The sequence below is a fragment of the Protopterus annectens genome, chromosome 13.part0 (assembly GCF_019279795.1).
Source record: "Protopterus annectens isolate FY-2018-M chromosome 13.part0, PAN1.0, whole genome shotgun sequence".
Lineage (NCBI taxonomy): Eukaryota > Metazoa > Chordata > Ceratodontiformes > Protopteridae > Protopterus > Protopterus annectens.
In genome coordinates, this window is record NC_056747.1 from 260,675,986 (window position 1) to 260,688,546 (window position 12,561).

Here is a 12,561-nt window from a genome sequence, read left to right on the forward strand (position 1 = left end):
AAATCTGCATTTTACATAAGTCTGTCATACATATAAGAATCATTGTATATAACTTTGAAAAACTGAAGATTATTTTAGGAGTTACTCTATACTGCACAGTTTTACATGGATACAGCATTAATACCTACAGTCTAATAATCCCATATCAGTCATTATCAAGCAAGTTTCTCCAAATGTAACCAAGATGGGTGCCAATACCATAAGCTGGCTTTGCAGAGTCAGCCCAAAACAGAAACAGTGGAATAAAATAAAATTATATATTCTAAAACATTTTCAAAAATGAGAAAAAATGGCTATCAGTATACAAAGATATATTATTAATCTAGTTTTCTTGTTTACTGGCCCAGGTAAAAAAGTGATATCAAGGTGCTTATTTACAGGTATGAACCAAAGTAATACATGATATACATGAAGAACACCATAGGCAGTGATATAAATGTGACAAGGTATATGAAACTGTCATAACTTCACAACACCACCTAACTAAATAGCCTAATAATAAGAAATGAAACATTTATGAGGCACAAAACTGATTTAAAAAATAACATAACTCGTCATTCAGTACCTTCAGTGGAGTTGAGGTATTGGGGAAAAAGTAACACCTTAAATCTATCCACATTATATCTAGCAGACTTACAAAGAATATACATAATGTAGGAAGTTTTGGATTCAGTAGGATAGAGAAAAAAAGGGAAGATTTGAGGTGAGGGTTGCAAGAACAAGGAAGTAGAACAAGGCCTGAAAAGACAAGATGGAGAAAAGAAAGGGAGAGAGAGACAGGGAAATGAAAACAAGATGGAGAAAGAGAGAGAGACAGGGAAATGAACAGAAACCAGAAGGGCGCAAGGGGTATGTGATAGCATGCAGTATAGGAAGTACAGATTGATGATGATGATGATGATAGCAAAAAGTCAAAATGCTAGGGTCAGGATCAGGTAGCATATGTGAAAGATCAGATGTAGAATTAAAAGAGTTAAGTAGAATGCACAGGGGTTAGAAATCAGGTATTGCAAGCCACATCGAAGGGTTGCAAGTATAGAAATAGACTTTCTAAGTATGATTTAAGTGATTTTGCAAAGGATGACAGGAGAAATGACCATGCTGGTGTTATGAAGTGGCATGCAAAGGACATCCTATCCTCCAATACTTATTTTGTTCTGAACATTTGTGTTTTTCAACTATGGTTATGATCTATAAAAACTTACTCAGTCAAAGAGCTGTCCAGCCAAAGACCTTCCCTAAGTGATCTCAGAACCTGAGCAATCAGGAAATGGTTTTTGCTGCTTGTATTTTCTTTGACTTGTTGCAGAAGTTGAGGTACTGTGATCTGTAAATCCAGAGGAAGGCTTAGATATTGTCTCTCACCCTATTCAGAATAGAGATACATCATTGTTAACATCATGCACATTGATCAACAAATACAACAGGTGGCAAGAAAATGCATCTTTCTTTATATTTCAAATCCATTTGGCATCCTATGTTGTCTTGGTTGTTTTTCAATGCCAGTACACATGGCTGTTGTGTTCTGAATAAGATAATAAACAACAGTAGATCACAAAGTAGTCATGAAGTTGTACCAGTGCCATATCATAGTGGGACAAGGCCCAGAGTATGGCCCATCTGGGATGCTGGCAAGGGAGGATGGACATTCCCACCCTGGGAGGGTTGTGCACATAGACACACCCCATGTTTGATCTCCAGAGGAGGATGGAAACATACAGTGGGTGTTGTTTTCAAAGATGTATGGTATTGTACTCGACCCTCATCAGGTCAATAATTGAGTACAATGCTCCCTTTGGTGTATACCTTACCAGGCACCTGCAGCAATTTGAAAGAGCTTAGAGATTTCTAACCAAGAAAATTCAAGGTCTCCAGCATGTCATACATTGACAGACTGAAGACACTGTACTCAGTAGCATACAGACTACTTAGAGGAGACTTGTGCTTGGCCTATAGAGCAATCTCGGACCCAAACCTAATGGAAATGTTGCACATCCGCAAGTCAAATGGGACAAGGGTCAACCCCTCCGGGAACCTTAACCTGACCTGTGACATAAATAGGAGCTGCTGGAGAGACAGATATGTTTCTCAGATGTTGCTACTCCTCTGGAATAGGCTAACAATTCACATTAAAACAAAGCCCCTCTATGACCCTGTTTAAGTGTAACCTGGATGACTGGATGGGAAACCGTAAATTCTTTCCGGGGATTTCACCTATGACACCCCCTAGATATGGGCAGTCATTGCTAACTAAGATCTCAAGTTTAGGCATGATCCTTGTATTGGATTTCTCTAGTATTATACTTGGGTACACATGGCTAGGCTTTTAAATACCTTTGGGTCAGTAGCCTAGTAACCACCTATGAAACCTATAAGCCAACCTGATACTTTTATAGATAAAACACTGATTAGGGTTGCCACCGCTCCATTTTTTTTCTGGACTATCTGGAAATCAAACTGATTCTCTGGTAGTTCGGAAAACACTGTACAAACTCTGGTATTCTGTTTCAAAAAGGAAACAGGCTATTGGAGTTTGTAAATCGGCCGATTTACTATGCTTTTTTACAGAAAAGCATAGTAAATCAGCTGAAAGCTGGCAGCAGGAACTGAAAAAGAGGGCGTTTCCTGCCAGGTGATGTCATCATGACATCACAAAAATGGGTGGGGTATGGGTGGGAGAGGGGTTAGATGGGCGGGAGATGGGGTGGAATGGGTGGGGTTAACGGTGACAGGGGCGTGACTTTACTCCAGTTTTAGCCATGACGAAAGGTGGCAACCCTAACACTGATTAAAACAACAGTAAGATTATTTATTCTTCAGTAAACCCTTATTATCTGGAGTTGAAAACCCTTAGATGTTGCATTGTGGTTAATTTTATGTTTCTGCTCAAAAATATTTATTGCAGTTTTAAAGGCAAAGTATCTCTGTATACCGGATCTCGGAAATGAAACTGCAAATAAAATTGACTACATAACTATAAAGAACAACTGTTTGGAATGCTATTAACTTTATGATAAATTACATTTTAATAGATAATTTATATTGGAAATAGCGAGTAAGGTGTTTAAAATATATTTCTAAAAGAACAATGACATTTGACATTATCATGCAAAACTATAGGCTTCGTACACAATCACAAATGTCAATTTGAATTCCATCTCACTTTGAAATCCTAGTGTGGAAACTAGGCTGGCATTGGCATGGTTTGAATTCCATCAGTGCTAACCAGCTATGAAAAATGGGCCACTGTCATCAATATGTAATAGCCTGTCTGACACTTGTATAGGACAGAAGTCAAAGACCTTGCTGAAGATCAGTACAGAATATGAGAGCATGAGAATAATAGCTGTTAGAGGAGATGCAATAGTTTCAAACTGTGACTGGAGACCCAGCCTCCTACCCTAGTGCCATATCAGTAGTTAGAATCCCTGCCCTCCCATCCTATTGGCTGCTAAATACTCTATACCCCAGGATTCCTTTTTGTGATGAACAATAAAACTCTGTACCTCACATATCCTTCCAGTAGCAGTTGGAGTGGCCTAACCATTCCCTGCTACCTCAACAACCTATCCAGAGTGTACACTACTCTAAACCCACATACATCACTGGACTTCTGGTGAAGGTAGGCCTTACTGGACAACCATATTATCCCCATCATCATGCAGATGAAGTGTGTTCTTAGGTTTCATAGGTTCATAAGATGTTACTAGGCTATTGACCTGAGGGTCTTTACAAGCCTAGCTTTAAATCCCAATATAATACTAGATGAGATCATTTATGCCCAAGGTTTTTCTAGCAAGCACTACCCATGTCCAGGAGAAAAGCCAGTGGGTCCCCACTGTTGACAGGTCTGCTGGTAGAGGTAAAGTCTCCCACTTTGACTGAGTGTTGTCAATCTATGAGCCAGTTTGCAACCACCTGACAACATGGGGGTTAATATTCAACTGAGTAAGTTTGTCAATGATGCCCGAATGTGGGATAGTGTCGAAGGCCTTGGCCAAGTCAAGATAGACTGTATGCATGGCTTTGCCCTCGTCTATGGCTCTAGTCATGTTTTCAAAGAGATCCGCCAAGTTTAGCAGGCATGATCTGCCCTTGACAAAACTGAACTAGGATGGATGCAGGGTTTGGAGATCACCTATATATTTATTTATGAAGTTCATGATGATTCATTCCATTACCTTACAGGTGAGGCTGGCTAAACTTGTGTGTCTATAGTTACCTGGGTCTGTTCCCAAGCCACCCTTGTGGAGGAGGATAACAGTCACTGTGCTGCATTCAGTGGGACAAAGTCAGTACTTAACCTGTGGTTGAATAGAGTGCCTAATGAAGTAGCTAGCTCTTGTTTTATAACATTAAGAACACAGCCCAGAATGCCATCTGGTCCCATGGAGGCTGTGCTCTTAGCCTTAGAGAGAGCATTGATGACTTGCTCTTTGGTGATGCAGGGAGGAGGAGATGAAGAAGACATGGTTTGTGGTATGCTTGGGGAGGATAGGGGGGTGAAATGTTTGCCAAAAATGTCTGCTAGCAGGTTTGCAATTTCCGCAGGGTCAGTGTGTGTGATGCCATCCACAATTAATTCAGCACACATCTGAGTCCTACCTTTTAGGTTGCAGACATAGCTGAAGAAAGCCTTATGGTTATCCTTGGCTATGGTTCCTCACTGAAGATTTTGATTTGTCTTATTTGCTTGTTTAGGCTGAGGAGGGTGCTCTTCTAGTTCTGGGATCTCACTTTTGTATTTTTAGACAGCAGTTTCTTTCGCTTATTGTATAATTTATTAATGCTAGATGTCCACCAGGATGGTTTGTTTTTTACTTCAGGATCTTGCTTTAATCCTGTCTGGCACGGCTATAGCTATACATTTGTGTACATTTTTATACAGGGCATCAATGTATACCTTAGTAAATCCATCAGTGTCATCTGTGGAAACTGGAGCTTGGAAGTCAATTATACCTTCCCTTAGGTGGGTATAGTTAGCTTTGGTTAAGTTTTTTTAGCCTGACTTTTCCTTTGGGAGTTCTGGTGGTATTGCTACATCAAAAATGACTGATTTATGGTTGAATTTAACCACTGTGGGTCCTACACTTGAGGTGTTGCATCGGTCACTCATATTGGTGAGGACCAGGTCTAGAATATTGGAGCCCCTTGTGGAGTGGTGCACTATTTGTTCCCGGGCGTTTGAGTTAACAAAGTCCAGGAACTTTTGTGAGAGTGAGTTTGGGTTCGTATAAGTTTCCCAATTAATGGAAGGATAGTTGAAGTTACCCATGACTAGGGTGTTAGGTTGTACCTTAATTGTCCCAAGTAAGTCTAAATAAACTGTGTGGGCATATTGGTTCAAGGAAGGGGACCTATAACTGATGACCTGAAGGGGAAGGAGGTCTTACGGTAATCTAGACTTGGAGTAGCTCCCCAGCGTTTTCTTGCCTTACTAGTCTAGAGGTGTAATTATCTTTAATGAAGATAGATACTCTACCTTCTTTGGTTCTCACACCTTCAATTTGCAGTCAGAAAGTGTGGAAGGCATTGTAGCTTTGCAAGGCCAGGGTTCTTTTTGCGGCCTTGAGTCAGGTTTCTGTGACTGCACCAGACATCAACATCTTTCAGGGAGAAGAGTGCTTCCAGAGAGTGCAATTTCTGATTTAAACTCCTAACATTTAGCAGCACAATCTTTAGTTTCTTTGTGTGTGATATTTTCTTGTTGGAAATTTAATTTTTGTGACCTTGCCTAAAAAGACATTATGGATGAGTCAAGTGCCTTAGACAGCAACCCATAACCTAGAGGTGCCAGGTGAAGTCCATCTCTGGCAAAGCAGCCTGGTCTGTCCACCATGCCATCCCAGGCTGATAGGAATGGGATCCCCTTAGAATGACACCAGAAACTAAGCCAATTATTGAAGTCAGTCATTTTCTGTTTATATTGTGGTATCATCCTAGGTGAGGGTAAAATGCTACTCAAAACTAGGGACATACCCATCTGGGACACATATTCAAAGATCTCAATCATGTGTGTCTTTATATAGTCCAGAGAGGTACAACTCAGATAGTTCACAGCAACATGAACTATGACAGTCACAATGCTACTTGTTGAGAGACTTGAGTGCTATGTGAGCTGGTGAATCCTCATACCAGCCAGACAGCTGACCGTAACCTTTGCCTTTTTCAACCTGGTGAGTGGGGTGTCTGCATGTCTCACTATAGAGTCACCAATAACTATAACATTTGGAATAGTTGTGCATTGCCTTAAGGGCTTATTTGGTGAGACACAGGTGCTAATTTTTATGTGTATTGGGTGCTTTGAGTGTTGTGTTAGGTGTAGCATGTTTGTGTTTTGGAGGTCTCTGGTGTTTGAGTAGGTTTCCAGAGAGTACCTGTGCATATGAAGATTTTTATGTTGGGTGCATATTATAAATAGGAGTAATGGTGTGTGAGCTGACAGCCTGTTTAGTGTTGCTATTCTGGTGCGAGAGAGCAGTGATTCCAGATTCTTAATGTAGAAGCATCTCTCACAAATTCTACTTGCGTGGCTTAGGGGCATACCTCTCAACTTTACAGATTTTCACTGAATATCCAGATTTTTGCCTAATATTTTTGGTCCATTTTTCATAAAATTGTGGTTTTCTGGCAAATCATTAAAGAATGAAGTTAAAAAATAATGACATACATTTAAGTTTCATACTTCATACCCTTCAGAAAATTGATGCTAATGCAAAACTTGTTATTCTGTTAACTTTCTAAGTTTGTGAGAGCAGTATTTAAAAATTGTCCCTATTTTTGGGCCTTTGTCCCACTTTTATTTATGGCTTTGTCCAGATTTCTGGCTCTAAGAGGTATGCTTAGGAGTATGGGGTTGCCAGTGTACATGAGGCAGTTGCTACACTGCCTCAAAAAAAAAAAAAAAAAAAAAGAAATGTCCACCAGGCTGGCAGGAGAAACAGAGGGGAAACTGACAGTCCATAATGCAAGGTTTGAACCTGGTATCTCAGCAGATAAGGAGAAAAAGATTTGGGTATTGGGCAGGGAGCTATTTTAGGGTGACTAACCTATGGAGTGCACAGCAGAAGGTCTATAAAAGAGGGTATCTATAGGGTCTGATGTTGACAGGTAAGAGGTAAAAATCTCTGTTGGGTGGTTCATTGAACAGCTGAGAGCTATTCAAGGACTGCTGTGCTAGATAGATGCTTCTAAGGGAAATACTTTTATTGGCGCCTTTGCATCTATAACCACCATGATTTCCCCCCTGCATGATGGTGCACTACGCACAACCAAGAGCAAAGCAGCTTAATACAAAGAAACCAATGAAAAAACTCAAACTGAGCCCTTCACCAATGAAATAGCTCAAACTGAGCCCTGAACCAGTAACCTTCAGTCCTACTGTACTCTCCTGCCACAAGGGTAAGGGGGGGAGGGCTTCTGCTAAAGAAGAAGTCCTGATTTTTAGTGCTCAATCTACAAACAGAACTTAATTCTGCTGATCTGAATCCAATCTAGACTGTGGCCAACAGAAGTGCAATACAACAACAGAAAAAAAGCAGTATATATATTTTTTAATTTAAATACGCAACAGTGTAAAAAGCAGCATAGTTTTTACTTGAATTAATAACAGCAGAATAAAACAGCAGAAACAGATCTTTTCTTAAATTAAGTAAAATCAGAAGTTGGTTTGAAATAGTTAATGTGCAACAAATGCAGTAATAAAATACAGTGCAAAGCAGCAGCAAACAGTACAGTTTTGTTTTTAAACTGCGAAGTACAATCACCGTATATAAGAGAAGTGCAAAGAAAAAATACTTAGAGAGCCCTGTTGTGGGTTTCCCAGCACAGAAAGTCCAGGTAAATACCTACAGTTACTAGAAGAATAATCCCAGTCCTCCTAATGTAAAAGCACAGTAAGTGTGTGTCCAGAGTGAAGTGCTACCACAAACAAACTTAGATATGCATGCAGCAGTGTATCTTAAACAGCTCATAAAAGTGTGATTATTCAATAAAAGTACTTCACTTTGTATGAATGAGCCAAGAGCCACTTAAATGTACAGAATTTATAAAGGCAGTAAAAACAAGATAAGCTGATTAATAAGCTCTCCAGCTAATAAAACTACATGCAGAAATTTCAAGTGTTTCCTCAACCTAGACAGACCAGGCTACCTCCCAGTGCACTAGAAGGAAAATCCACAGATCATAATGATTAAGTAATGGATGGCCTAGTTTAGCATACCATGTTGGGTTGGTTTTGCTTTGTTGTCTATACCACAGTCCTTCCTCTCCACCTGAAAAAGCCAATCTACCACACTTTATAGTGCTTCTGGAGACTTTGCAGGCTTTTCCTCATAAATTCTGAATAGCCACTCATAGTAGAACAGGTTACAAATACAAATTATATTTATTACAATATTTTTTTCTGATTGAACATAGTCTTACAGCCTCCATTCTACTTCAGGTTTGTTTTTGAAAAATACAATATTGCTGGATAAAAAGCAAATACAGTGAGGTGAGCACTTTTATCCTCTGTAAAGCACTTCTTCAGACTAATTTTCTTTTCTGCAAAATAATTGAACCTTTATCATAAAAAGATGCATGTATTAAAATCATTTAAATCAAATTACATTTGTGGGTATGATAGAATCACACTACATTAGTCATAAAAATTCTGTATAACCCACAGACCAATCATTGTCCCCTAGCATTTCAAATATTAATGAATTCAACTCAGCTGTAAATTCATTGGTTTATAGACCATTGAAAAGTCCTGTCAATGAAAATCATTAATTCCAAACTAGTATTAGAAAGCTACAGAGTAGAAACCACATAAAGACCAGGGGATGGTAGAGCACCTGTGTCTGGGTCCATAGCCTAGTGGAAAGAGAAGTACACTACTATTGCAAAGGGAAGGGGTGGGGTGGGTTGATTAAATTTCAGTAAGACTGGGGCCAAGTAACTAATCAAAGCTGTAATTGGACAGTTATGAAGTTGAGTTTAAACAGCTGTAAACAGGAAGAGATTAAATAAGGGGACCTATGTAATAAAGAACACCTCTGTAGATACTGTGGTAGTATAGCAAGCCAAAAAAGGCTTCAAAGGGGACACCCAGCAGCTTGCTACATAAGTGTGGTGGAAACTGGAGTAATAGCAGTGAGGGGAGCATAGGACACACACAAAATTCATTGTGATGTTTTTTGTTTCCATTCACTAAGATTTGAAAAAAAGTACTATTGTGTATTTCCACTGGTTTGTGTGTGTGCGTGTATGTATGTGAATGTATGTATATGTCTGTATATACATATATACATACATACATATATATATATATATATATATATATATATATATATATATATATACACAGTAAGACGCTAGAGCGTCTTCTGCGTGGAGACATGCGTGAATGGGCGTACCTTCGTTGAAGGTTGTGCGTCAGGGCTGGTAACTCAGCACGTAAAAATCAACTACCAATCATTAGCGGACCGGAGTTTTTGCTGTGGCGACCCCTAACCGGGAAAAGCCGAAAGACACAAACAAATATATATATATATATATATATATATATATATATAGAGAGAGAGAGAGAGATACATAGAAATATTTCAAGCACAGGCATTAATGCCCTTCTAGCTTGCCAATATACCAAAACACTTGTTCCCATAATAAGTATCCAGACTGTTCTTAAAATAGCTAAACTAGTACTTGCTTTACTGTAATTTGGTAGTCTGTTCCATGTATCAGTTACTCTGACAGAGAACCAATTAGTGCATTTCTCATTCCTATAGAATCTTCTACATAGGTTGTCTGATTTTGTTAACCCCAAACATTCCCAGAGGTAGTTGTCACTAAATGCCATATATACCAGAGTAAGATCTCCTCTTAGATATCTGTAAGAGACACTGTACAAGTTCAGATATTTTTGTCTTTCATAATAACTTAATTTTTCACATCCATGGTACCCTTGGTATATTGGTTTATTGTACTCTTTCCAGTTTACTCATGCTTATTTTCTTATAGGATTTCTATATAGTTATTCCATACTCAAGTGTGGGTCTAATGTAACTAACAAACAATAACTTCATTATTTTTGATTTCCTAGACTTTATAAATCTTTTTATACAAACTATAGTTCTATAACTATCATTAACCAATTGGTTGATATGATTAGAAAAACTCATAGCTGAATCTACCCATATACCCAGGTCCTTAAATGAGTCTATAGTTTCAATCAGTGTGTGCTGTATTCAATATTCACCTTTCAATTTATGCGTACCAAATCTAATATGCTTAGTTTTTTATATATTTATCAGCATATTATTCTCCTGTGCCCAAATGGTCAGTTTAGTCAAGTTATTTTGCAGACATGCCTTATCTGTAACACATTTAATCAGCTTACCCAATTTCAGGTCATCTGCATATAGACTGTAGAACACCTCAGATGAAAAATTTGGGTCTGAAAGATACAATCTAAACAAGTAAGGACCTAGGCCAGAGCCCTGTGGGGATACCCTGATTGTAACCAATGATTTTGCCTGTCAGGTTGCTGTATGAAACTTGCCATGTCCTATTTGTGAGCCATGCAGCTATCCATCTTATCAAGAGTACATCAATACCTAGTTATACTAATTTATTGATCAGTGTTATGTGTATGACTCTGTTGAATGCTGAAGTTAAATCTATATAAATTACATCACAGCACAATTTTTCATTCATAGCTGTTATTATATTGTTAAAGAACATCATGTTACATGTGGTAATAGATCTGTTTTCAACATATACATGCTGATACATGGTTTTAAGTCCCAACATATCCATTTCTGACAATAACTTATCCAATATTACCTTCTCCATTGTTTTTCCACAACATGAAAGAAGACTTAAGGGTCTATATGACTCTGGGTTTGTCCTACTCCCCTTTCCCTTAAAAACAGGTTTTATATATATGTATAGACCAACTTAATAGAAAGACTAGTTTTCTGTATTATCTTAACTGTAGAAATCTTTATCTGAATCTCCAAGAACTTCAAATGTCATATAATTTAGGAAAAGGTTTGTCCCATGAGTCTTTACACTGATTTTTGTAATATATACAAATGATCTCATAAAAAACTACTCCATATGAAAAATATTTAGGTCTTCATTTGAGTCTTTATGTTTATACAATCTTAAGTATGTATAAAAGGAATAGTACCTCTGAAAAATAGTTTGAGCAATTCCCCCCCTTTTTTGCATATGAAATATGCAGGCTAGGATTCAGAAAGCCTTGGCACGATGGGGAAGCCTTAGCTTGGAAATGTTCCCACTGTACTAAGCCTTTCTGATTAAGAGACTGCTAAAAAGCCAAAGGCTGGTGTCAAGGGCACAGCTGCATGCTAATACAGCAGTGCAAGGCACTATCTAATGTTAATTACCCAAATGCTGTTACCCTGAAATATCCGAGGTTTATGATTTGCTTGGCAGAACTGTATATCAGTATGTGTGATATAACTTTAATAAGCTTTCCAGTCAGTCAACATATACATATAAGTACTGAGCATGTGCAAGCAAGAATGCCATTTTGAGTGAGCAGCCAGAGTGTGAGCATGCAAGTATGTAGTCAGTCAGATAGTTCGTTTATGTTTAATGTCCCTGACATTCATCCTGATGTATTAGTATACAATAAACTACTTAAACACTCAAGCCTCAACATCTTCGTAATGCACATAAGTGTGACATAGTGTCAGAAGTGGGATACAGAGTTACAGCCCTGAGGCAACTGGTTAAAGTTGGAGGAAGATACAGGAGTGGATCATCCCTACTGCTCAAATGACTCACAAAACAGGTCAGAAACAAACTCCAGATAGTAAAACTCACTTAAATGATTTTGTTCACTATAAATATGAAAAGAAGCACTCAGAATGGTCAAAGCAACTTTCTTATTAAATGAAATGTCTGAAACTGTGACATATTGATAAACATATTAGAAATAATTATAAAAATGTTTGAAACAATATCCGAATTGTATAAAATGTACAAAAAAGGGAAAATGACCATATTTTTTCACTATGTGCTACTTTTTTGTATTACCTGAAGCTATTTAAAATATCTGAGGTGTGCAAAGTGTTTGCAAGTATGTGTAGTATTACAGTCCAGTTATTTCACAAAGTAAAGTTGTTACAAAGAATATTTTGCAAAGTACAGTTATTTCAAAGCATATTTCACAGAGTACAGTATTTCAAAGAGTTTATTGTGCATTTGAATATTATTATAAGTACCTGGTGTGTATGAACGTTCATACATAATTACAAGGGTCATTTTGGATTGTGTTTTACTATAATCTGTGGGCATGGCAGAAGGATTTCGCAGACCCGCACCCCTTGCATTTGGTAACAGTATTGCAGAAAACTGGAGAGCGTTTGAGCAGGAGTATGATATTTTCATACAGGCTGCTTTTTCTGACAAAGACGCATGTACAAAGGCAATTATTCTGCTTAAATTAGCTGGTTCAGAGGCCATTGAAAAAGAGCATTCATATGTGTAAGAGCGACAAGAGCAATTCAAAATTTTACTTTAGGAGGAAAAAGTGATCACTGTAAA

General features: G+C 38.1%; 1 protein-coding gene across 2 annotated transcripts in view; it reads right to left on the reverse strand.

Moving 5' to 3' along the window:
* The window catches only part of LOC122787222, a 174,189-nt gene that overhangs the window by 95,692 nt on the left and 65,936 nt on the right, over nucleotides 1-12,561 (reverse strand). For both annotated transcript variants that reach the window (XM_044053821.1, XM_044053820.1), the window contains exon 3: nucleotides 1,206-1,366. In XM_044053821.1, the coding sequence (XP_043909756.1) occupies nucleotides 1,206-1,366 (161 nt within the window). The remainder of the gene's footprint in view (nucleotides 1-1,205; nucleotides 1,367-12,561) is intronic.